At 56.7% G+C, this 23,672-nt stretch overlaps 3 protein-coding genes across 4 annotated transcripts; 2 read left to right on the plus strand and 1 right to left on the minus strand.

Moving 5' to 3' along the window:
- Positions 1-2,558: 2,558 nt before the first annotated feature.
- LOC118260316 (killer cell lectin-like receptor subfamily B member 1B allele B) lies at positions 2,559-4,208 on the plus strand. The gene is made up of 6 exons (XM_050716047.1): positions 2,559-2,643; positions 3,015-3,137; positions 3,223-3,354; positions 3,470-3,624; positions 3,862-3,977; positions 4,085-4,208. The coding sequence occupies exons 1-6, from the start codon at positions 2,559-2,561 to the stop codon at positions 4,206-4,208; spliced, it is 735 nt and encodes a 244-aa protein (XP_050572004.1).
- Positions 4,209-5,312: 1,104 nt separating this feature from the next.
- Positions 5,313-14,750, plus strand: LOC118260279 (zinc finger protein 692-like). 2 transcript variants are annotated; one of them, XM_035570425.2, is made up of 12 exons: positions 5,313-5,370; positions 6,786-6,981; positions 7,094-7,125; positions 7,566-7,976; positions 8,514-8,562; positions 8,773-8,919; positions 9,250-9,378; positions 11,939-12,001; positions 12,223-12,301; positions 12,745-12,859; positions 13,130-13,229; positions 13,677-14,750. In XM_035570425.2, exons 2-12 carry the CDS (start codon positions 6,794-6,796, stop codon positions 14,023-14,025), a joined length of 1,662 nt encoding a protein of 553 aa, XP_035426318.1. In that variant the 5' UTR covers positions 5,313-5,370; positions 6,786-6,793; the 3' UTR covers positions 14,026-14,750. The 2 variants fall into 2 exon arrangements, with proteins under 2 accessions (XP_035426318.1, XP_050572007.1); XM_050716050.1 differs by lacking the exon at positions 5,313-5,370 and adding an exon at positions 5,443-5,510.
- Positions 14,751-15,503: 753 nt separating this feature from the next.
- On the minus strand, positions 15,504-22,895 carry LOC118260288 (E3 ubiquitin-protein ligase TRIM7-like). Its single transcript, XM_035570442.2, has 7 exons — positions 22,300-22,895; positions 19,857-19,943; positions 19,529-19,756; positions 18,873-18,895; positions 18,306-18,421; positions 17,929-17,961; positions 15,504-17,061 (listed from the first exon to the last, which is right to left on the minus strand). The coding sequence occupies exons 1-7, from the start codon at positions 22,810-22,812 to the stop codon at positions 16,535-16,537; spliced, it is 1,527 nt and encodes a 508-aa protein (XP_035426335.1). The 5' UTR covers positions 22,813-22,895; the 3' UTR covers positions 15,504-16,534.
- Positions 22,896-23,672: the final 777 nt, after the last annotated feature.

Consider the following 23,672-nt stretch of genomic DNA (forward strand, 5'->3'; position numbering starts at 1 on the left):
GACAGGGAGGGACAGCAGCGCTAGATTATGATCCTACGTCACAGCAGTCTAACCCATTCCAAAGCTCAGCACCCCGCTGACCTCTCACCATTCCCCTCCCTCTCTGGCATGGGGGAGAGAATCAGAACAAAATGAAGCCTGCGGGTTGAGATAGAGACAGTTTATTTGGACAGAAAAGAAAGGAAAAGAATAATAATGGTAATAGCACTACTACTAATGTGTACAAAACAAGTGACCCCCCTCAGCGTTCAGTGTCTGAGCAGGACAGGCGACGAACTGATGCTGTGCACGTGCCCTTGGGCTAAGCTCGGTATCGCGGAACAAAAATGGTTTTTGCACCAGAATTGGGAACGTGGGCAAGCAGAGGAAATGCCAGAGAGGTGGTTCCATTGCTCCGTGAGGGCTGGAGATGGCTGAAGTGTGAGAAAGGAGAGAGAAAGGAAGCATTTTGGGGACCTCTGCTGTACGGTACCCCGTAGCTCCGGGGTCTTGGGAGGATGGGGAGAGCTCGCAAGGCTGATGCGTGTCCTCTGAAGGCACCTGCACTTGTCTGGGGACCTCCGGCTGGATTTAGAGGTGGCTGCATGGTAAAATTCAGAGCCTGTCCTCACCCACCCAAAAACCCTGCCCGGTGCCCATCCCACCAGTGCCCCACCGGCGCAAGATCTCGGTGCAGAGAAAGGAAGGGAGAAGGGACAGGAAGAGTCACAGGGTGGAGGCACTGGGCGGGGGGGGGGGAGGAGAAGTGGAAGTCTAAACGACTGCAAGAAAATTCACACAGCACTGTGGCAGCAGAAACTTTAATAAAGCCAGCTGAAAAGGAACAGTTTTGGGGAACGAGGGTTTTGTGGCTCTCCTCATGGAGCCGCGGTGCTGCGTGCGCTCATCGGGTGCAAAGTTTTGGTGCTAAAAAGAGGGAGAGAGCGAGAGGAGAACGAGGAAAAAGAAGTGCAAACGCGAAAAGAAAGGCGAGAAAGAGACAAAGAGGGTGGGAAAACGGGCAAAGGAACAAATACAAAAAAAAAAAAACTTTCAAAAAATGAAAGAAAAAAGTTGGGAAGCCCGCCCTGGCTGGCTGCTCCTTCCCTCCCCATTTCAGCCCCTAGCCGAGCGTTGCTTGCGCGGCCAGCCCCAAATTTTGCTGCTCAGATGTGGACTTACCCGAAGAGCAGTGTGTCTTCTCCTGGTGTGTTTTGAATTCTTCATTGTGCGGAGATTTAATGAATCGGGGGGCAGGAAGCACAGCAGCACTTTTATGAGCCCGTGTGTCAGCTGTCGCCGTATTAACCAATCCCTGCCATGACTATGCCTCACGATGTATAGGTTAAAAAAAAAAAAAATAATAAATAAATAAATAAATAAACTGAAATGACTCAAAAGCTCACTGATGGCCGCTTGGAGTTCTCTTAATGATGTAATCCTGGTGTCAAAAGAGGAAGAGGAGCAAATCTCTTGTTACTTTTCTTGAAGAAATCTAGTTCACGGGAAGATTTTTAACACCCCCTGGCACGGGGGCAGAGGGAGGGAAGAATAATGGCAAAAGCTCCGGATGCAGCATTTTTTTCTCAGCTGGGCTGATGAAACTTCCCTGCAAAGGGGGGGGGCCGCGGAAATGTGGCTTTAACTCCCCTCTTCCTGGGGCAAATCTCATGTTATCGAGGCTCTTTGAGGTCTGGTTGGCACTAGGGTGCATATCCTTTAGGGTGCATATCCTTTAGGGCGCATATCCTTTAGGGTGCATATCCAAATAGCCTTTTTTCCCCTCAATACAGGACTATCTTTTTTTTTTTTTTTTTTTCCTTGAGGGTGGAGAGGGCAAGGGGGAGACAGGGCGACGACAAATCCTAGTTGATCACGATGGTTTTTCACAGTGTGAAAAGCCAATCTGTAGCTGTGGCTTTCTATAGCAACAGGAAAAACAAAGAACTGTGGTTTATTTATTTGTTTTGTTTTGTTTTGTTTTGTTGCAAGAAAATCCTGGAAGAACACAGCAGGAAAGCTGTGCACAGGCAGGGGCTGAGCAAAGGCTCCTGCCAGCACCTGGCAGAGCAGTGAAGACAGGATTAAATGCTGGTGTTAATAAAAAAAATAAAAATAAATAAATAAAACACTTTCTTAGCTGCTTTCAAGCACATGTGCCTTTTTTACTGGAATCACAGCGAAGCAATGCCTTGTATCCATCAATGGGATTTATCTGGGCTCGCACAAGGATGAGGTAAAACAATAAAAGACAGAAAAGCACCTTTTTTTTTGGCCGTGAGATAGCGTAAGGCCCAAGTCTGCCCCTACCTTCTCATTAGGGATGTAATTTACAGGGTGGGCCGTGAGCCTGGAGGAGGCAGGAGGATCTTGTGCCCCCCCCCCGGACACCAGGCGAGGGTGCTGGTGACCCCAAAAGCTTTCAGGGGCATTGAACGGCTGTGAGCTGTGGCAGGAAGCTCCAGCCCCGCCGCTGGTTCGCACTTCACCAGTGCAGCTCTGAGCGTTTTGGTTTCCTGTCCTCCAGACCCCGTCGTGTCCCCTCCGCCTGCCGCGTGTCCTCCCGACTCCTCCACGCCATGGAGGATGAGGATGGCTACATGGCCTTGGACAGGCGATGCGAGCGGGGTGCTGCGGAGAGGCCGGGACCCCTCCGGGACGCAGGTAGCGGGGTCCGGGCCTCCGTCCCCACCACAGGTTTGTGGTGGCGAGAGGATACCCCGGGTGGCGATTGCTTGGCAGGGGGAAGAACCGGGCTGGCGCAGCTCTTGGGGTCGCAGAGAGTCGCTCAAGCTGGGGGGGACGCTTGCCTGTGATTTTTGGACACCCCCCCAGCACCCAGACGCTGGCTGCTGGTGCCCTCGTTTCGCTCCCATCCTGCCGCCGTCGGGCTCGGCTGCATCCCCCAAAACCCTTTTGCCCTGAAGAAGAGGAGCAGAGGGACTTTGGGGCACCCCCCGGGACAGGGGACAGGGGGTGACGGATGCTCTCGGCCCCCCACACTTCTCCTTTTGTGTCCCTTCCCCTGACTGCAGGACCTGCCATGAAAGACCCCGAGATGGGGTTTGCCCCACGGTGGATTCACATCCCCACGCGATCCCCCCGCTGTCTCCTCGGGGCCTTGATGACCGTTCTGGTGCTGTCCTTTGTGATATGCGGTGAGTTGACACCAATGGGTGTCCTTTTTGAGGGTGCTGGGGACTGGGGACACCCCTGTTTGGGCTCAGTGTCCCTCCCCCCCAGTGTCTTGGCTGCTGGTGGAGAGGCAACGGCCCCCGGGGGCCGTGGGGTGCAGGAACGCGTCGCAGGGACAAAGCTTTGCCACCCTGGACTGCACCCACCTGGGGCTGAGGACGAGCCTGTGCCCCCCCGGAGGTAACCCCCCTAAAATATTGCATCCCCCCTGTCTGAACCCCGCTATCACCCACCCCCTGGCGCTGTGGCGGGGCCGTAGGCGTGGCTGTCTGTCCATCCGTCTGTCTGTCTGCAGACGGTGGGGGCTGCAAGCTCTGTCCCGTGGGGTGGACGCTGCACGGGAGCAAGTGTTTTTGGGTCGCCAGCAAGAGCAGCTCCTGGAGGGAGAGCCGGGAGAACTGCAGCCGTCAGAGCGCCCAGCTGCTGGTGCCAGAGGACCAGGGCGAGCTGGTAACGGGGCCGACGCTGGCGGGGACGTGGGACGGGGCTCAGGATTGCACCCGAGGTGCTGGCGGCGCTTGGAGGAACCCAGAAATTTGGGGTCTGCGCCCATAGGGTGCAAGGATGGGTGCCCAAACCTCTGGGCTAGCGTTGGGGATGCCAGTGGGGATCCTGGCTTTGGGGGGGAGCCTGTTTTGGGGACAGCAAGCGACGACACCGTAGTCACCAGCCCGTTTCCCCTTGTAGGACTTCCTAAATCGAGTCATACAGAAACCCACGCGCTACTTCTGGATCGGCCTCTCCCAGCCCTCCGTGGGGATGGGTTGGACCTGGCTGGATGGCTCCCGCCTGGACCGGAGCCGGTGAGAGCCTAGGAGAGGCCTGGAGGGGATGGGTGGCGGGGGGGACACCTCCGATATCCCCTCGGGGACCCTTGGAAGGTGACACAGGCTCTCCCTTGCACCCTCAGGTTCAACCTGAGCACCCTGAACGCCAGCGGAGCCTGCGGGGCGCTGAGGGAGGACAGGATCATCTCCGAAACCTGCGGCTCTGCCTTGGCGTGGATCTGCCAGAAAGAGGCCGTCCTGCTCTGAGCAGGGCAGAAATTGGGCGGTGACTTGGAAAAAAAAAAAAAGAACAAAAAAAATCCACTTTGCTTTCAAAATAAAGTCTCACCCCTGTGGGCTTTGTGTTCTCTGCTAGGGCTGCTGTAATTTCAGCATGCAAGGGATATTTTGGAAGGGATGGCTGGTGTGAAGAGGGGGAAATGAGGTTCTGGGATTTTGGGGGACGCAGGTGAAAAGGCAGGTGAAAAGGCAGCTTTTTTCTTTTTTTTTTTCTTTTTTTCCAGAAATCCTATGAAAACGTCGGCTTGTGCAACCCCGACCCTGTGAGCTCCAGAGGAGCTGGAGCTCATCCCACCTGCAGAATAAATGCCTTTTTTTCTTTCTGTAGCCCTTGGCCACCTTCTTCTCGTTGTGGCTGGTGGTTTATAGGATTGGGGTTGCGCAGGCTGACGTTTTCACAGGGTTTCTGGCAAAAATAATCCCCAGGGGTATAAACCGCAATGAATGGTTCTGTGGCGCTGAAGCACTCTGATTCATTTTCTGTGCTTTGAGGTGGCAACTCATTTGCGTGTATTAAATGTATATAAAACAGGAAAAGTCACCTCTGACATCTTCAAGAGTCTTCTGGGGTGGGGGGGAAGAAGCCGTCCTAAAAGCAATGAAATCCCCTGAGGAGAACTGGGAGGGGAGGAAGGTGACGGAAAGTGGTGGGGAAAAAAAAGCCATATTTGAAGATATTTGTTGCTCCTGCCTTTGTAATGATGCCAAGAGCTGTACCGGGGACCTGACCTGCGTGCAAAATAAGTTGAGGTTAGAAAAAAGTGAGAAAGGAGCAATTTGGTCAAAAAAGGAGTGGTGTGGGGCAGGCTGCTGGGGGGGGGAGGCAGACGCTGCCTCATGACTGCTCTTGAAGAGGATCCCACCCAAAACTGGCAGTGATGACGCCTAAATTGCACGTAATGTGGAATATTTCACACCCAAATGCCCGAAATTGGGAATATTTCCCCCTATTTCAGCCCCTTGGAGAAGCCTCAGGCGTCCGCCATTACAGGGCCCAGGACTACAACTCCCGTCAGCCCCTGCGCGCGGGACTCGGCTTCAGGCCGGGCGGGCGCGGCGCAAGGCGCATGCGCGGCGGCGGGGAGGCGGAGGCGGGCCGTCCGCCATTTTGTGCCGGTCCCTCAGCAGTGTGAGCGATGGGGGGGGGGGGGGAGGGGGGGGGTTGGTTCTCGGCTCTTAAAGGGGGCACGGCCCCAGGGTGGGGCCCCCACGGGTTACGGTGGAGAAGGGCCCGGCGGAGCAGGCTGAGCGGCGGGCGAGGAGGCTCCGGTGCGGGTCGCGGCGGCGCACCGGAGCTTGGACCCTTCTCCATCATGGCCCCGCCTCCCCCGCTGCGGGGCCCGCTTTAAGGAGCGGCGGCGGGAGCGGGGTCGGGCCGGTGGGGGGGGGGGGGGAGCGTCGCGAGGGGAAATGGCGGGAAGCGGGGAGGCGGGGCTAGTGGGTGGGGGCGGGGCTAGTGGGAAGGGGGCGGGGCTTGCGGCAGAGCAGGAGGGGTTTGGCGATGGGGCGGGGCTACGGATGGGGAGAGGGCGGGGCCAAAAGGAGGCGTGGGCGGGGCCAATCAGGGTCGGGGCGATGCGAAGGGATGCGGTGGGGGCGGGGTCAAGAGAATGGGGCGGGGCCTAGAGGGGTGTGGTCCGGAGGGGGCGGGGTTTAAGCAGCTGGGGGGGCGCCCTCCTGCCCTTTGGGGTCTCCCTGGACCCTTGACCCCCCCCCCCCCAGAGCCCCCAGCCCCTGACCCCATATCCCCGGCCCCCTCTCCCCAGCTCCCTCCCCACCCCCCTGTCCCCCTCTCCCCACCTCCCTCTCCCCCCTCCTGCCCCCCCCCCAGTCGCCCCCATCCCCCCCCAGGCCCCCTCTCACCGTCTCCTAAGCCCCCTTCCCACCCCCGGCCCCCCCATCTCCCTCTTCCCATCTCCTGTCCCCCTCTCCCCACCCCTCCGTCCCCCCATCCCCCTATCCCCAGCCCCCTCCCACCCCCCCGTCCCCCTCTCCCCAGCCCCCTCCTCTCCCCCCCTCCCTCTCCCCATCTCCTTGGTCCCCTCCTCACCCCCCCGTCCCTCCTTGTCCCCCTCTCCCCAACTCCTCACCCCCGTCCCCACCTCGCTTCCCATTCCCATCTCCCCACCCCACTGTCCCCATCCCCTTTTCCCCATCTCCTCACCCCCCCCAGCCCCCCCATCCCTCCCTGTCCCTATCTCCTCACCCCCCTGTCCCCCCCCCATCTCCCTCTCCCCCATCCCTCCCTGTCCCTCTCTCCCCATCTCCTCACCCCCTTGTCCCCCCCATCCCTCCCCAACCCCTTTCCACCATCTCCTCACTCCCCTGTCCCCCTCTCCCCACCTCCCCACCCCCCATGTCCCCCCCATCTCCCTCTCCCCCATCCCTCCTTGGCCCCCCTCCCCATCTCCTCACCCCCCTGTCCCCCCATCCCTCCCCAGCCCCCTCCCATTATCTCCTCACCCCCGTCCCTCTCTCCCCACCCCCCCATCGCCCCAATCCCCCTCTCCCCAGCCCCTTCCTCACCCCCTTATCCCCCCCCAGACCCCCCCATGGATCCCGGCCGCCCGGGCCGCCAGCGGGCCCCCGACTGCGTCCGCAGGCAGAAGCGCCGGGAGCTGGACGCCCGCCGCAGCAAGTGCCGCATCCGCCTGGGGGGCCACCTGGAGCAGTGGTGTCGCCTCAAGGAGCAGCTCGGCTTCGCCCTGCACTCCCAGCTGGCCAAATTCCTCCTCGACAGGTCCGTAGGTCCACCGAGAAACCCCAAAAATAGCCTTAAAAACCTTTGGGGTCGGGCAACCTTTGGGGTCGGGCAACCTTCAGGTAGATCACGCTGCCTCCTCCTTTCGCAGGTACAGCTCCCAGGGTTGTGTTTTGAGCCCAGGTAGGTGCCTTTTTTCCCCTTGGCTACCCCGCATCTACGTTTTCTTTCATATTTTTTCGTCCAAAATGCATTTATTGTGAAAATTCGCGTTGCATGATGCGCTTTCGTGGGAGGAGATGCTTGCGGCCGCCAGTGGGGTCGCCAGGGGGGTGGCTTTTGCTACGCTGGATTGTTTGGGATGTTGGTCCCCTTCCCCAGCTGCTTTTTGGGGTCTGTGTGAGGTTTTGGGGTTGTGAAAGAAGGGAAGAAGCAGCTGTGAGGGTGCTCATGGGATGGGGACACCAGGAGGTTGGAGGTGGGGAGATGGTAGAAGGAGAGCTTTGACGTTGTCCCACCACCAGAAAATCCTTAACTGGATTCACAGAACCAAAATCAACCTAGAAGTCAAATTTTTGGAGCTGTTTATCACCGAATTGCTTGCTTTTTATGCCCAAACCCAGGACCAAACACCCCGGAACCCAGCCTTCTCCACGCCGATGCCTTGCAGCGCCTGGTCGCCCTGTCCCACGGCCACGGCCAGGAGTGCGGCTTCGTCCCCGATGTGAAGCCCCCAGCCTCGGGCAGCCCAGCCCAGCTGGTGTGGGAGTGCGTGGCCGGACACAGCTTCTCCTGGGGCGTCCCCACGGTGGCCGATGGCCAGCAGCCGTGGGGAGTCACCGAGGAGGATTCGGGGCGCAGCTCCCCACCGGTCCCAGGGCGCCGGCGGTCGTTGCGGCGGGCAGGGCTCGCTGCCGAGACCAAGGTGGACGAATCCAGCCCGAGGAAGGATGGTGCTGAACCGGAGGTAGCAGCTTGGTCACCCGCTGGCGATGGAAACCAGAGGGAAGAGGCGGGTGAAAGTAGCGACGCAGGTGAGGTTGGGTGGTGTTCCTCCTCGTCTTCACCTGGGAGGAAGGTGGGCTCCCGTTCTCTGCTCTCATTTCACTGTTGGCCTCTTTTAGTCCCAAAGTAGAAGACCTTTGGGTGGTCCCAAGTCTCTTGTGGTTCCAAGTCTCTTGTATTCCCAAGGTAGAAGATCTTTGGGTGGTCCCAAGTCTCTCGTAGTCCAAAAGTAGATCATCTTTGGGTGGTCCCAAATCTCTTGTAGTCCCAAGGGAGTAGATCTTGCTGACCCCACGTAGGTAGAGCTCTCAGAAGTTTCTCCATTTAGCCAGACCGAAGATCAAGGAGAAAACCTTTCTCTTTCCTTTGTTTCCTACTTAAGAGGTTGAACTTCCAGGGGAGGATTTTGGAGTGACTTGGCCAGCAGAAGGGCACAATCTGCTCTCCAACACCGGCAGGTTCCCCAGTCCTGCTGCCAAATCCTGTCCTCCTTCCTCTGCATCTCCGAGACCTCGGGTGAAAGAGCCCTGCCTTACCTTACCACCACTCCTTTTATTTCCTCACAGCTCCACGAGGGCAGACAGAGACAGCAACTACAGGACCAGATCATGAGAGGTGAGTGGTGGCCCTGTGCGGTTCTCCCCCAGCACAAAACGCCAAAAATTGGGGTTTCCTGAGCTGAAGGTTGCACCTGGACCCAATCATCCTTGAGCTCTTTGCACCCGTGGCACCCTGTGACAGCAGCGCCGCTGTTTAACGAAGTTTCCATAATAAAATTACTGCTGGGTCATAGCAGAGCTGACTTTGGCCGTTGCATTCCGGCAGCACACCCGTGTTGGAGGAGAAACCGGAGCAGGGCAGCGCGTCTCAGGAAGAAGAGGAGGAAGAGGAGGACGAGGACCTCGTCGAGGAAGATGACCTTGCCTACACCGATGACCTGCGTGATGAGAACTACCACCCTTCTCTGGACAGGTGAAGAGTGCTTAGAGGCTGGTGGCCAACCGTGCCCCAGTGGTGGCCAGCGGGGCCCAACTGTACCCCAATCGTGGTCAACGGGTCCCAATGGCAGCCAACCATGCCCCAACGGCAGCCAACGGGCCCCAACCATGGCCAACAGGGCCCAGTGGTGGCCAAGAGCGGCCAACCGTGCCCCAACCGTGGTCAACGGGGCCCAACCGTGCCCCAACAGCAGCCAACGGGGCCCCAGCCGTGCCCAACGGTGGCCAACCGTGCCCAATGGGGCCCATCTGCGCCCAACCACCTAAAACATCTTGCCCATCCCATGTCTCTCTTCTCCTCCAGCGACTCGGAGCTGCAGAGACGCCAAAGCCAGCCAAAATCCCGTAAGAAACCCGTGAAAGAGGAGCAGAGCCTGAGCGAGCCGAGCCCGATCGACTCCAGCCCAGCAGAGGAGAGGGGTGAGCGAGTCAGGTGAGCGGGGAAGACCACGGCGGTGGCTACTGAATGAGCATTTGGGGGCACCTTGGACATGCTGCTGCTTTCTGGGCTGAGAAACCATACGGAAAGCGACCCAAAAGTTGTAATAAATGAAGTTCAAGCCCTGAGGTCTTTCAGGGAGAGGGCTGCATGTTTGCAAAGGGAGGTGACAAAGTGCACGATGGGGAGATGGCATCAGGGTTTAATCCTCACCAGGGCAGAGCTGCTCGGCGCTGTCACCTGGCCTCATCTTGTGCTGGAGCTTGAGAGGAGGGGTCTGGCCACTGGTCTTGCTGGGGGGTCATCCGCCATGTCCCCCCCTGTGGCCACGCATGTGCCTGCTCCTTTGGGTGCTTCAGCACCCAGCCTGGAGCTGGTCCCGACCGTGGGTGGCCATGGAGCAGGGATGTGGTGGCCCCCAGAGGGGGAGAACCGCCTCCAGAACCAGTGGAGGTGGTCTGGTTGGTGGTGAAGACCTTCTTCCACCTCCCTACATCCTCCAAGCAGCCTGGCCTTGCTAGAAGTTTGCAATCCCTCCTCTCCTTGCACAGGCACAGGGACCGTCCATATGGTTCTATACGGCCCAGAATCCTGCATTTTATCTCTACGCACAGGGCAGTGCTGCTTGGTTTTTGTCATCCACACGTGTGGCCGTGCTTCTTGGCTGTCAGAAATGTCACTGTGTTGTCACCATAAATGAAACAGAGCCCGTAGCGATGGCAGCGCTGCCAACCTCAAGCGTTGGCCTAAGGACATCCTTCTAAGGACCACAATTGTTTAATTTGCAAGCACTCGTTACCTTTGTTTGATGCTGAGTTATGTTTTAGCCACTCCTCCCCAGCCACATGGGCTCAAAATTCCATTTTTCACTCTAAATAAGACAGGAGGGTCGAGTAGTTGCTCAATTCCAGGCGTCTCTAAGCAAGAATAGTAAATCCCGTCCACCTCCGTGAGGGTTGGTCTTGATGCTGTGCCAAAGGGATGGGCCCGTGCTTTGCCTCTCGGGTCTGACACACAAGGAGTCATCCATCACCTTTCTGGATTTTCTTCCAATACAAGGGCATTTAAAAAAAAAAAAAAACACAACTTTTTATTTGGAGTTAGCTGGAGCGACCACTTATCTGCTCTTACCTTTGTGTGCCCTTGAGAGAAGACACCAAAACGCACCCCCCCAAACCTTAGCAGGTAAGTATTGCACGCTTCCACAAAGGTTTTTGTATTTATTTTTCGCTTTGGCATGCTATTACCACTTCATTTCGGTTCTCAACGCCCTTCCTGTCTCTTGCAGGAGCTCAGAAGCCACCTAGCAGCTTGCTGGAAGAGAGCATGTTCCCAAAAAGTCATTCCAGAAAGTGAAATAGAATGGTAAATCTGGCACCTGCTTTTCTTCTCTCCTTTTTGGGTTACACCGAGGGGCACCAGGCACTCAAATTCAATTTGACAGGAAAGGTTTGGTTTAGCTGGTCTCTTGTTGACACCAAAAGTGAAGTAAGAGAGGGATTTTTTCATGCTTCTGTGGTATTTTGGGGTTCTGCACGCTTTCCCACTTGTCACCCTCACATTCAAACCTCCAAAAAGTACTTCGGTTCCTCAAGTTTGACCCAAAAACCTCTTGGGATTTTCAGATGTGGCTGATAAAAGTAGATGCTGACTTGCCTGTGCAGGGAGGGTGGTGGGGAAGCTTTTAACACCCCTCCAAACTAAACTTTAGGTCAGTGGTGAGCTTTTGAAGGCTTAAAGGATGAGTTTGATTACAGATGTTGTACTCGGACTTAGAAAGTTTGCCTTTTTTTTTTTTTTTTTCTCCAGTTTTGTAGCAGCAACTGGAAGAATGGAGATAAAAGACTGTTTTAAGATGAAAAGATGGTTCATCCTGCACAGCCTCTTCTCGCTGCCCTACGGTAATGCCATCCTGAGCTGATAAAAACACTTTGAGGAGATTGTAGACAAAGATGCCCAGCCCGTGCTTTTATTCAGATGCAGTTTGGCGTGGCCATCTATGAACAATCTCTCTGTCTTGCCCCATAAAAACATACCTTTTTTTAAAAATCTCTTTCTCTAATTGCAGGACATCAGCCGAGAATAGCTGCTCTTTCCACAAAGCCATGGATAAAGCCAAAAAAAAAAAAGCCTAGCTCAAATCTACGTTGATGGGAACGAGCAATCAGTGAGGTTGACACGAGGATGACGACAATCATAAACGTACTAGGCCGCTTCCAAAACCCTGTTAAAGACTTTGTAATGAATAATAAAGATTATATTTCTATTTACAGTGTCTGAAAGGTGCGTTTGTTAACTTCGTTGCCTGCTGCGAGGGGGGGAGAAATATTTAAGTGGCTTTGTAAAGTTTTTTTAGACTTTCTAATGTTAGAAGGGAAAGAGGAAGAGTTGTCCAAAGGATGGTTTGGTTGGCCAAAGGATGGTTTGAATGCCGTGGTCTTTTTGGAAGCCATCAACTGTGACTGCTTTCCAGCTCCTCAGCTCTGTGCTGAGGCAAGGAGAGGGGACGTCGGGGACGAGAGCCTCGCTCAAGACTTTTCTTTCCCTCTTCCAGCTGCAAGCGGCGAACATGGTCGTGCGACGAGGACGTGGCCCAGATCGGCCCCAAGAGGATCAGGTAGCGAGGGCCCTGGGAAGGGGAGGACGAGAAGGTGCAGATCAGCCCTTTTGGGCCACGTGGTGGGACATTTTTCTGTCCCTCCAGCAGCTCCTGCTGCGATGGGAGGCTCTTATTTTGCTTATATTAAGCTTCCGATGGATAGAAAAGATGGGGGAAAGAGGGAGATCCGCTGCCTTCTCAGCTCTCCTTGCTCACCCCGATTTTCCTCTCTCTTCCAGGAAGGCAGCGAAACGCGAAATCCTCCTGTGCGACTTCGAAGGCTGTGGCAAGATCTTCTCCAACCGCCAGTACCTGAACGTGAGGCCTGCGGTGGTGGGGTGGGAGGGAGCATTTCGGCCCAAATCCCCTTTTCCGTGCACGCGAGGTTCGGCTGAGCGTGTTCGTCCCTCCTGCTCCCTGCTTTGAGCCTCTACTGTGGCCGCCTTTGAACTGGAGATGAGCCAGATTTTTGTCTCCTGAGCTCCATTTTTGACATCTCAACTGTTTTCTGAGATGGATGTGGACATCCTGGATTGTCCAAACTTTTTTAAGCAGGAATTCGTGACTTTGTATGTTAACCGGCAGCTCGGTGCCTGCTCAGCCAGGGGACTGCTTCAAGTCCCACCTTCTCCTTTGGATCAAGAAGATGAATATTGTAGTCGGAAGATGCCACAGGGCTTCCTCCAAGTGCAGGTTCTTGGCGAGGGCTTGGTCGAGCTGGCGATCCTCACTCCTGTCCTTTTCCCCCCCCCAAACGGCAGCACCACAAGAAGTACCAGCACGTTCACCAGAAGACCTTCACCTGCTCGGAGCCCAGCTGCGGCAAGTCCTTCAACTTCAAGAAGCACCTCAAGGAGCACGAGAAGCTGCACAGCGGTGAGCCAGCTGCCTCCATCCCTTGTTAGAGGCCTTTCCTGGGCTGCTCCTGACCATACCCACCTCCTATTTGCTCCTTTTCCTGACCCGGTCACCTTGTAGACTACCACATCAGTTTGTTTTCCACTCTGGAGGTCTCTCCATCTCTCGTTCATCTCCGTTTCCGTGCTGGCAAAGCATCCTGGCTCCTAAAATACATCCCAAAAGCATCCTGGTTCCCCTTCGAGGCTGGAGCAGCCCCTAAACCATTTTTTTTCTTCTGCCTTGCAGACAAGCGGGACTACATCTGCGAGTTCTGCGCCCGCTCCTTCCGCACCAGCAGCAACCTGATCATCCACAGGCGCATCCACACGGGGGAGAAACCCCTCCAGTGAGTTCCAATCCCATCCATTAGTGATTTGGGATTACCTCGCTGGCGTCAGCGCTGTTCCACATCAGGCTTCCTGCTCCGCATCAGGTTTCCGCTCCAGCAAGCGGCACCTCGACGCAAAGCGCAGGGCGCAGGCACGGGGTTGATTGGAAGCAGCTTAGATTCGGTGGTTTTCGTTAGGGTTTTCGTGGGAGCAATGCATTTCCTTCCCTCTAGGGTGTGCTGAAGCCACGCAGAGCCGGCTAGCGCAGCCCTGACGTTGCTCAGCTGATAAAAATTGCAGCATCAAGATGCGACGGAGCCGAGCTCCCTCTGCACTCGCCAGGGGATGGCTCTGCTCCCTGAGCACAGATAGAAATGCTCTTTCCCCTTCTGCTTCCCTGCTTTATTCCCTCGTAGTTTGGTTTTTTTTTTTTCCCTATTACATCCCATCCTGTTTCCTCCTAGGTGCGAGATCTGCGGCTTCACCTGCCGCCAGAAAGCCTCCCTCAACTGGCACATGAAGAAGCACGACGCCGACTCCTTCTACCAGTTCTCCTGCGACATCTGCGGCAAGAAATTCGAGAAGAGGGACAACGTCACCGCCCACAAGAGCAAAAGCCACCCCGAAGCCCCCAGCGGACCCCCCCAAGCCGTGCCATCCTCACCTCCAAGCCTCCTGGGGACTGGGATGGGGCACACGGAGGCGCCCGGTGCCTTTGCCGCAGAGCACGTGGAGCTCCCAGGCGGGGACGGTCGAGGCGAAGAGGAGAAAAGCGAGGGGCACCCGCCTCCTATCGCTGCCTTGGCTGAATAACAGCAGGTTTTGGGCAGAATCTGGGTGATGCTGGATGATGGACACGGTCGGTAGCAAAATTCCTATCAGGACTCATCCTTTAGTCCTGTCAACGGGACCAGGCCCTCCTTGGAGGAGCACGGGAGCCGAAAACGAAGCCGGATCCTCCAGGAGGCACCGACCTCGTGTCCCAGTGCCAAAAACCAAGGGGCCAACCAAGGACCTGTTGGCAGAGGGGCTTCCCTGCTCCTCCAGCAAGGACTTCCCCTCATCACCCCATCCCCTCCTTGCACGAGACGGGTGGCTTGTTCCGCCCGATTTCTGCGGCAGGATCCTCAATAAAGAGGAGTTTTGTATAAAATCATACAAATTCCCCCCTCGCTGGGGCGCTGACTTTGCACAAAAAGCAGACGGGTTTTTATTTCCAAGGCCAAAGGTTGTCACTGTTTAGGGCAATAAAAGGGGTGATTTAGGCTGGGAAGCCAAAGGGTTGCTGGAGGGGATCCAGACTGGATTGGTTTTGGCCACAACATGGTAATTAGGGGCAACGTTTTTGTAGGCCCTATTAAAAATTGTTGATTGGTGAGCTTCAGCAAGCTCTGTCCTACCCAACTTATCCCACAGGGCTTGAAAACTGCAGGTCTCTGTACCTTTTCTGTACTTTTTCCCCTTTTTTTTCCCCCAGCCCAGAAGTAATTGCAGTATTTACGTATCCTAGAAGATCCTCGGCCCAAGAAAGTTGGGGGAAAAAAGGTGTATTTAAGGAGAGGAGTTTATTTTGGCACAGGTTTACCTATTTCTGATGTGGAAAGGGGCTGCTGGAGCATCTGTGGTACTTGAAATGGGGCTGGTTGTAGAAATTCAACCCGGGCCCCCGAAAAACAGAGCATAAATTCTCCAGGAACTTCTTGTTTCGGGATACAGGATCCATCCTACAGCGCTAAGACGCTCCCGGGGGGCTTGGTGAAATATATTAAGCAGCTAGACCCAAATCTGTCAGAATTAGGGCTCACTTTGGCCTCTCCTTTCCCAGGAGGAGCAGCAAGGAGGGGGGTGCTGAGCCCCACGTAGAGCTGAACAGCACCGTGGCAGGAGCTCTTCCAGTCCCACAGCAGCAGAAACACAGCTCGAGGCCCAAAACAGAGCCCCCAAAGTGTCCCCCCCCCCCCTTAAAATTCACATCTTTGGGCAATAATGTTGAATATTCAACTCAGCCCCTGTGCGGCATCGAAGCCTCGGAGCACCAGGTGCTGCACACACCCCAGTAAAAATCCCCCGTGCCTGGGGGGAGCTGAGGTTTTAAACGGGAAGCAGGAGATGGGGGGGGGGGGGGGGCTTCAAAAAGCCCCCTCCCTGGAGGAGAGGCCACCCCACCTCCATTTGCTCACCGTGGAAGGGAGAAGACAGCAGCAGCATGCCCACGGAGAGCGATTTTTCCTCCTGTCCCATCTGTCGGGCACAAAAAACCACGGCAGGAGTCGCTGGATTGTTTTTTTTGTTTGTTTTTTTTTTTTTTTTTTTCCTTTTGCACAGCAACTTTTATTTCCCCACTAAACAGAGTAACAGGGCAAAGAGACATAACAGCATCGCGGGGTCACACGAGGGCGGGCAGGGGTTTTGTAAGCACGCGCGAGATCACACCTAGAACGAGGCTTCCCCCCCCCCCCCCCCCCTCCCCTTACCCCACTACGCAGCCTGCACTGGGACCAAAATCCCCCAAAGCCAACCCCAAAATGCGGGTGGCACAGAGACTCCGGGTCGGCAGCGCGCCCACGGCTCTCGCCACAGCTTTTGGGTTGGCAGCCAGCGCCCCGAGCTCGCCCTGCCTCGCTCCTGGGCCGCAGGATCCCAGCGCTCGGCCCTACAAACCCTCGGCAACAACGGGAAGGTGGAGGGGGGGGGGGGAAAAGATCGCGGGGTTTTTGCTCTCTAGTGGCAGCAAAAGACAGGCTCGGCCCCTTCCCGAGGAAGGGAGAAGCGAGGATGGGGGCGGAAAAAATGCTAAAAAGGTGACCTGCAGAGCAACGGTGTCAGGAATCAGGGGTTGGGTACGGTACCTTTCCTCCTCACACAGGTTTTCTAGCCCTCGAGAGCTTTCCGGGGCGCAGGAAGCAGGCGGCTTTGCTACGGCTGAAGGCAGGAAGCGAGAAACCCCTGACGGAGCTTTTCTCCCTGGTTTGCCACGGGGGCAGCCAACTTAAAACAACGAAAAGGGAAGAGGGTTGCTTATAGAGCAGGCCAGAGCGTGAGTGGAGAGGAGAAAACCCTATACAGGGGCTACTTAAGCAGCAGGGTTTGTCCACCCTCAAACGGTTGATGCCCCCAGAAAACCTTTTTCGGGGTAAAAGAGACCCAAAGTTTTTAAATGCAAGAACGAGAAAAAGAGGAAACCCCCAAAGCTGAACTAGGGACACGGACGAGTTTCGGGGCTCTTGTCTGAAAGCAAGGGGAAAAAGGGAACGGGATCGGGGCACTACTTGCAGGTCACCTCGGGGAGAGGGTGGGGGGGGGAAGAAAGAAACCAGACAGGTCAATTGCAAAGGGAGAGCGAGGAGCCCACATAGAAGAGCCAGAAGAAAGGAAAGATCTTCTCGGTGAAAGCGGCCGTGAAGGTGAAGATGGGAGCCATGTTATCGGCGTTGTAGAACGCCACCCACCCGCCTTCGTAGTCCAGGTACACCCCGATCTTCCTGGGCCTCTCGCACAGGGACAGGGGCGTCTCCGGGGAGGTGAAAGCCTGGTACTGATCCCAATTCTTCCCCTTCCAGTTCAGCCCCACCGCCCAGATCCCCTCCTCGGGAGCGAAGTCGATTTTCTCCTTCCTCCGCACCGACTCGCGGGCCGCCCCCAGCACCCAGCTCTCCCCGTCGCCCACCTCCACCTCCCAGTAATGCCTCCCAGCTACGAAACCCTCGGCCGCCAGCACGCAGAAGGAGTAATCGAATCTCTTGGGGTTGGCCGGCAGCTCCTGGGGGGCACTCCTGAGCCGCACGCTCCTCTTGTCCTCCGACAGCACCAGGTAAGGGTTGGCTGTGTCCGGATCCAGAGAGAGATCGCCTGGAAAGAGACAGGGACGTGAGCGCCTGCGAGGAAAAAAAAGAAAAAAAAAAAAAAAAGCCCTTTCCAACCCCCCCACCCCCAATCCCCAACGTGGATTGGGATTTACGTCCCCAACCAGACGAGGCCAGCAGCGGGGATGTCACCTCAGGCGGCTTTAAGCACAAAAAGCCACGTGGGAGCAAAGGTCAGCTCCCCCTGTAATTAAATCCCCCCCCCCTGTAATTAAAAACAGAGAAATTTGGGCATGCCAGCCTGCAAGCCCGGGGCTGGCTGACCCCAGAATAGAAAATTCTGGGCAAAAATGACATTTTTAGCCAGTGCCTGGTGCCAGAGAGGAAGGAGCATAAATATCCTCGGGTTTAAGGGCCGCTTTTCTTGCCCTCCAGGGGCCCGGGAGGAACTGGGGCTGCAGATCCTGAGAGCAGCCCCGAGATGGGAGGAGCAGAGGCTGCTCAATTTGGGTCTCTCCTTCCCCTGCCACCGCGCACCCAGGCAGGGAGACTGCAGCTTCATCCCTGAACCGAACACGGAGGTTTCAAAGTCCACCTCGGAGCAAAAATCAACCCCCACGAGCCGTGCCAAAGGTCTCCGTGCTCGGGATAGAGCAGATCAGCTCGAGAGTCCTCTTAACCCTGCAGTCTCCTAATAAATTTGATAATTGTGCCTCTCCTGGGCTCTTCCAGCGGCTGGATCGTTTCTTTGCCCCTTCTTCGGCAGCACCAGCAATAGTTTTCTCCTCTCCTGGCCTCTCAGGCTAGCTCGAAGGCCTTACCTCAAAGATTTCCCCCCCCGAGAAGCTGAAACCGAGTTCAGAGTTGCGAAAATAAAGGTCAGACTCCCCCCCAAAAAAGCCAAACTGCTCACCTGTATCGTTCTCCAACTCAAACCGAAGGTTCTCTGCAGGAAAAGAAAGAAATTTAGGTTCCTTTATGCGTGGGCAATCCTCAAGGACTACCTACGAGCACGCGTCCTTGCTCCCTGCCTCGTGGCAAGCCACCAAACGCGACTGCGTGAACCCACAACAAGCTTCCGGGCAGAAACCCAAAGGAAACGTGATTTTCAAGCAAAGAGAGCTTTTCCTTTTCAACGAGAAGCTCCTCAAACAATAAAAGCTCTCCCCCAAAGCTCTTCCCAATAAGCACAGGGGAGAAAATAAACAAGAGCACAGCTCCAGCCATCTTTTAAGTCGAATTAAGCACTTTTAAAGGACTTTTTTTTTTTTTCCCCCCCCCAGTGCTCACCCTTGAACTCCAGCAAGACCTCTTTCAGCACTGCGCTCTTCTGGGAAAAGCTCTTGAGTTTCTTCTCCAGCTCGGCAAAGCCAGCCTCCGGCTTGCAAAACATCCAGCTCTCAAAGCTGGGGAGGAGAAAGCAGCGTTAGGATCCCTCTGGAGAAACCTCAAGCCTCCGACACACGGGCAAGGAAGGAACCCGCTCGGGTTTCGTGTCGGACGATTCCTCCCCTCCGCGCGTCCTCGTGAGGACTGGGACCAGTTTGGGGCTGCCCAGTACGAGGAAAATGGGAGACGTGGGGGGATCTCCACACCTCGGCTGGGCTCAGCCCCGATCCTGCTTTCGATACCGGTCCTGTTTGGACCGGAGACCTCCTGAGGTCCATCAGGGACCGAGTTACTCCTCAGCAGGACGCTCACACGCACCCAGCCACAAAACCCCAAAAGATTTGGGTTTTGCCCTGAGGGTAACGCTCGGGCGTGGGTGGGAACCAGGAGGTGAAGCTGGACTTGCGCCACAGCTCTGCCTCCGGGCCGAACCTCCCAGTTAACCCAGCAAGGGCCCAGTTCGCTCACCTGCTTCCAGCCGTGGTGACAACCTGGAGAGGGGAAAAGAAGCCTCAGTCAGTCCCACAACCTCCAAAACCCACCCCAAAACCAACCCTTCTGCTTATGGGGTCAGCTCCCGGCTGCCGTTTCCAGGGCAGGGAGCAGAGGGACTCACAGCAACGGCAGAATTTGTGTTTTTCACCCCCTTTTCCTTTTTAGGGTGAGTGGGGGGGAAAAAAACCAAATCCACAAATCTTAAAAATTAAGAAAAATCGCGATTGCCATCAAGCTCACCGTGACGATGCGTTAAGAGACAAACAAATATCTGGGAGATTTGATATATTTTTTTTTTTTTTTCAGTCCTTGGCACACCAAAAGGGGCCAAAAAAAGCTTTATTTTCGAGGGTCAGTTTTATCCCCACAGCTGCGGGGAGTTTTGGGAGGGGGCAGAAGATGAGCCCAGCGGCTCTGCGGGAAGTCGGGGAAAAAACTTTGCATTACTCAGAGGTAATTAAGAGCCCCGACCCCAAACTGCTCCCCAGCAGAGCACGTCGGCACCCCGCGGTCTCTGTTACGGGTTTTTTTTTTTTTACCCCAAGGGTGCCAGACCCGAGCTCTTTGGGGTTTTACACCCTTCTATACCGTAACCTCCGGGCTGGGAGGACACGTCCCAAGAGTCTCACCTGCCCGGACTGGTTCCCTGGGCCGTTTTCTCCTCCCTGCTCCCCCAGCAGCTTATCGAGCTGGGCGATCTCCTCGGAGAGCCTGGAGACGCTCTCATCTCTCCTCTTCACGATGTCTCTGTCTAGCTCCTCCAGGCGGGACAGCAGGAGCTGCTCCTTCTCCTCCAGGAAGCCTCGCAGCTCCTTGCACTCGGCCACGATCTTCTGCCTCTCCACTTCTGTCTGCTTCTGCAAAAACCCCAGGAGAGGGGAAAAAACCGCGTGAGAGAGGCGGCCCCGGGGGCTGGGGAAGGTTTTGGGAAGTCCCTCACCCCCTCCAGGCGCTCACCAGCAAGTCTTCGCTCTGCCTCTCCCTCTCAGCCTTGGCTTCTTCGCGCCCTTTTCGCAGGGAGCTCAAATGTTCCTGCGGCACCTCCTGGAAGGCAGAAGAGATCTGATGAGAATTTTGGGGGACCGGGAACACGGAGGAAAGAGATGGCAGGGGATTCCCTCCGGTCCTGCAGCCACAAGTGGCTAAATTTCATCAAACACGGTATTTTTTTTGCAGCTAAAGGCACCATTAACCCAAATCGGGGTGAAACCAGCTCTGCACCACATCCTCCCTCTCGCCCTATTATCCTCACCCTTTTGTTTTTGGGCAAACCAAGAAAGCCAGGTCCAAAAAAAACCAAAAAAAAACAAAAAAAACACCCACTAAAAAGCAGTTTGAGCAGCTCAGAGCCAGGCACAGCAGGAAGAAAAAAGAGAAACGAGCACGGGGTGGGGGAAATAAACCAGTTTTTAGCTCCCTGTAAAGACAAACCACCAAGTACCACCCCCCCTCCCCAAAAAAAAAACCCCACAGGGATCAGCTTTCACCTCCCAGCCCCATCGGGGTCTGGGGGGGGCGGATTCTGGCCACCACACTAAGTTCGTTAAGGGCTTAAAGCAAAGCAAACCGCAGCGCCCAGCCTCGTTTAAGTCACTTGACCCCCCGACGAAGCAGCTCCTAGCAACGCTGAATAAAAAGCAGCGCGGAGGACGCCACGGCGGGTCTTTGAGGGGAAATAAAACCCTAAAAAAAGGTTTTTGCTACGTGCTGCGCGGTGAGCGAGTGCACGAACGCGGGCTCGCTGCCCGGCACCGCGTGGTAACGCACGATTTGGGCGCGAGATTAAAGCAAAGGGCAGAAAAACAGGGCGCAGGTTGCAGGCTACGCCTGATGGGAAACCATTTCTTTTTTTTTTTTTAAAAAAAAAAAAAGCACAAAGGCAGATTAACGAGGCAAAAAAAAACAGGGCAGCGCTCGATGGTGGAGCTGCCTAGAGATGTCGCCGTGCTAAAAAAGGACAAGATCCCAAATTTGGGGTGAGCGGCGACGGCGGCTCGAGCTCCAGCTTCCCACTAAAACCCCCCAAGGGTGAAGATGGAAAAGACCCCGCGCTCAATCTGGTCCAAAAAACAGGATAAAAAATGGGAATTTAAGAATTAACGGGTGGTTTTAATGCTCTGTGGTGCAAGATCTCCCCGGTGCCACCCTCCCTTCCTCCTCCTCCTCCTCCAGCTGCCGCTGCGCAGTAAGCGCCCGCTGCCCGGCCGGCATCTTGCTTTTCTCCTCCCCGACCGAGAAACGAGGCCCGGCTGCTCGGTTTCAGCTCGCCCGCCCCCAAATCCCTCGTTATTCTCACCAAAAAGCCCCCCCAGGGTAACGAGGAGCGTCCCCTTCTCCACCACGGTGGTGCTGGCTGAGATCCGTCTGCGTATTCGCCCTGCGTCACGTTCCCCAACCGCCCTGGGCTGTTTTTTTTTTTTTTTCTTTTATTTGCAGCGGAAAAAAAGCTCTCCTGCGGGATTCCCGCTGCATTTTTGCCCCAAATCACGCTCAATACTGACAAAAAAAACCTACCCCCATCCTAAGGGGGCCAGCTCCACGTTTACTCTAGGGGGATTTCTGCACGGGGACGTGGCAGGTGAGGATTTTGGGGTGCCTGGCGTTATTTTGCACACTCACACCCGCACAAAGGCGACCCCGTGCCACTTCATCCCAGTGTTACTTTGCACGGGAGGCAAAACCAGCCAACCCCGCAGCAGCACAGACCCTCCCAGTATCCTCCCAGTTAAACCCAGCTCCATTTTGAATGGGGGACGTTCCCCCTGGCCCTATCCTACTGCACGAGGTCAGCCCTCACCCCAAGATTTCCCCACCTTGGGGGGCTTTTGGGACCCTACTGCTCCCCATATCCTGCCCCACCGCATGGGGCAGCGCCCACCCTGGAAGAGGATCCCCAATAAATCCCAACAGCCCTGTGGGGGTCCCCATTATGCATAAGGGGCAACCCCAGAGCACTACACCCTATATAGATGCGAGTTGTGGGTTCCATGTCCCCGATAAAAGTTCCCTATTGCATTTGAAACCCGGGGGGAGTCCCTTTTAGACCGTGCTGTGCGTGTAGGGGGGGGGTCCCATGGGATTCAAGGTGCACCGCTCCACGTGGGGCGCCCATATTACACCCCCACGTTGAACAGGGGCGCTTCCCCTTCACAGAACAAGGATCCTTACCATACCCCTCACCCTCAATAAGCCCTATTACACCAAAAATAGGATCCCCGCTGCACCCCCTTTTTGTTAGGGTACAGGGGGGGTCCTCTACCGAGCCCCCCACCGCACCCTCGCCCCCAGGAGACCCCAACCGCACCCCGGCGGGTGTTCCCCGTTGCACCCCCACCCCATAATACGCCCCCCACCCCCCCCCGGTGGTTGTGGGGTGCCCCTAGGGTGCTCCCCCGCTCACCTCCGCGGCGTGCGCCGCCTCCTCGGCGGGCAGCACGGTGTGGGTGCGGTGCTCCCGGGAGAGGTGGCAGACCACGCAGACGGCCCGGCGGTCCTGCACGCAGAAGAGCCGCAGGGGTTCGCCGTGCCGGGGACACCGCGGAGGCCCCGGGGGACCCGGCGGAGCTGCTGCGGGCAGAGGCGGAGAAGGGGCGGGAGGCCCCGGAGGCGGCTCGGCGGGGCCGGGGGGCAGCCCAAGCTGGCGGACGATGTGGACGATGTTGCCGAGGGAGCGGTTGGGGCGGAAGAGCCGCTGCGGCACCGGTTCCCGGCACTGCGGGCAGCAGAGCCGCCGGGCCGAGTCCTCCCAGCACTGGGTCACGCAGGCCCGGCAGAAGTTGTGGCCGCACTCGGCCACCAGCACCGGGTCGGTGAAGTACTCCAGGCACACCGGGCACGTCAGTTCGTCCTGCAGGCTGCGGGCGGCGCTGCAGGGAGCCGGCGGCACGGCGGGGGGAGCGGGCGGCGCCTCCATGCCGGACCCCCCCCCCGCCCACGAGCAGCGATGCGCTCCGAGGTCCGCTCCCCTCCGCGCCGCCGCCCCGACTGCCGGCCACCGGGGGCGGGGCCGCGCATGCGTGCCGCGAGGGGGCGGGGCCGAGCATGCGCGGTGCGCGGGGGGTGCCGGCGGGAGGGGGAGTGCGCCTGCGCGGAGGGGGAGGGGGCGGGGCTTAGCGGGGGTTGAGGGGGGCGGGGCCGTGAGGGGGGAGGGGCGGTTTGGTTCCTATAGAGTCTGGCGGGGGGGGGGGAGGACCCTAAGGACCCCTATTGAGGGGAATTTGGAAGAGATTTGGGGTTGTTTATAGGGTGCTGGAGCCTTGTAGGGTGGTGGGAGTGGGGAACATGCCTCTGACCCTATAGGGTGCTGGGGGGGGTGTGCGCCTTAGCGCCTATAGGGGCTATAGGAGCCATGCACATCCCCCCCGAGCACCTTAGTGCCTGTAGGGTCTATAGAAGTCATGCACACACACACACAGCACTTTAGTGTCTATAGGGTTTATAGAAGCCCTGCACATCCCCCCTGAGCACCTTAGAGTCTATAGGGTCTATAGGAGCCATGCACATCCCCACCAGCACCTTAGTGTCTATAAGGTCTATAGAAGCCCTGCACATCCCCCCACCTCCCCCCCTTCCCCAGCACCTTAGCGTCTATAGGGTCTATAGAAGCCATGCATACACACAGCACCCTATAGACGCTAAGGTGCTGGCGGCGGTGTGTATGCATGGCTTCTTATAGGGTGCTGGGGGGGGGGTCCCTATATGGTATGGGGTGAGGGGAATGCCTCTGTCCCTATAGGGTGCTGAGGGGGTATGCCTTAGTGTCTATAGGGTCTA

The sequence above is a fragment of the Cygnus atratus genome, chromosome 33, assembly GCF_013377495.2.
Source record: "Cygnus atratus isolate AKBS03 ecotype Queensland, Australia chromosome 33, CAtr_DNAZoo_HiC_assembly, whole genome shotgun sequence".
Lineage (NCBI taxonomy): Eukaryota > Metazoa > Chordata > Aves > Anseriformes > Anatidae > Cygnus > Cygnus atratus.

Coding starts and splice junctions, on each gene's coding strand:
- LOC118260316 (XM_050716047.1), top strand. CDS start 2,559: ATGGAGGATGAGGATGGCTACATGGCCTTGGACAGGCGATGCGAGCGG. Junction 2,644..3,014: donor GGGACCCCTCCGGGACGCAG/GTAGCGGGGTCC, acceptor CCCTGACTGCAG/GACCTGCCATGAAAGACCCC. Junction 3,355..3,469: donor GAGCCTGTGCCCCCCCGGAG/GTAACCCCCCTA, acceptor GTCTGTCTGCAG/ACGGTGGGGGCTGCAAGCTC.
- LOC118260279 (XM_035570425.2), top strand. CDS start 6,794: ATGGATCCCGGCCGCCCGGGCCGCCAGCGGGCCCCCGACTGCGTCCGC. Junction 7,977..8,513: donor GGGTGAAAGTAGCGACGCAG/GTGAGGTTGGGT, acceptor ATTTCCTCACAG/CTCCACGAGGGCAGACAGAG. Junction 8,563..8,772: donor ACAGGACCAGATCATGAGAG/GTGAGTGGTGGC, acceptor GCATTCCGGCAG/CACACCCGTGTTGGAGGAGA.
- LOC118260288 (XM_035570442.2), bottom strand. CDS start 22,812: ATGGAGGCGCCGCCCGCTCCCCCCGCCGTGCCGCCGGCTCCCTGCAGC. Junction 19,944..22,299: donor AGGCGGCGCACGCCGCGGAG/GTGAGCGGGGGA, acceptor TCTGCCTTCCAG/GAGGTGCCGCAGGAACATTT. Junction 17,062..17,928: donor TGAGTTGGAGAACGATACAG/GTGAGCAGTTTG, acceptor GTCTCTTTCCAG/GCGATCTCTCTCTGGATCCG.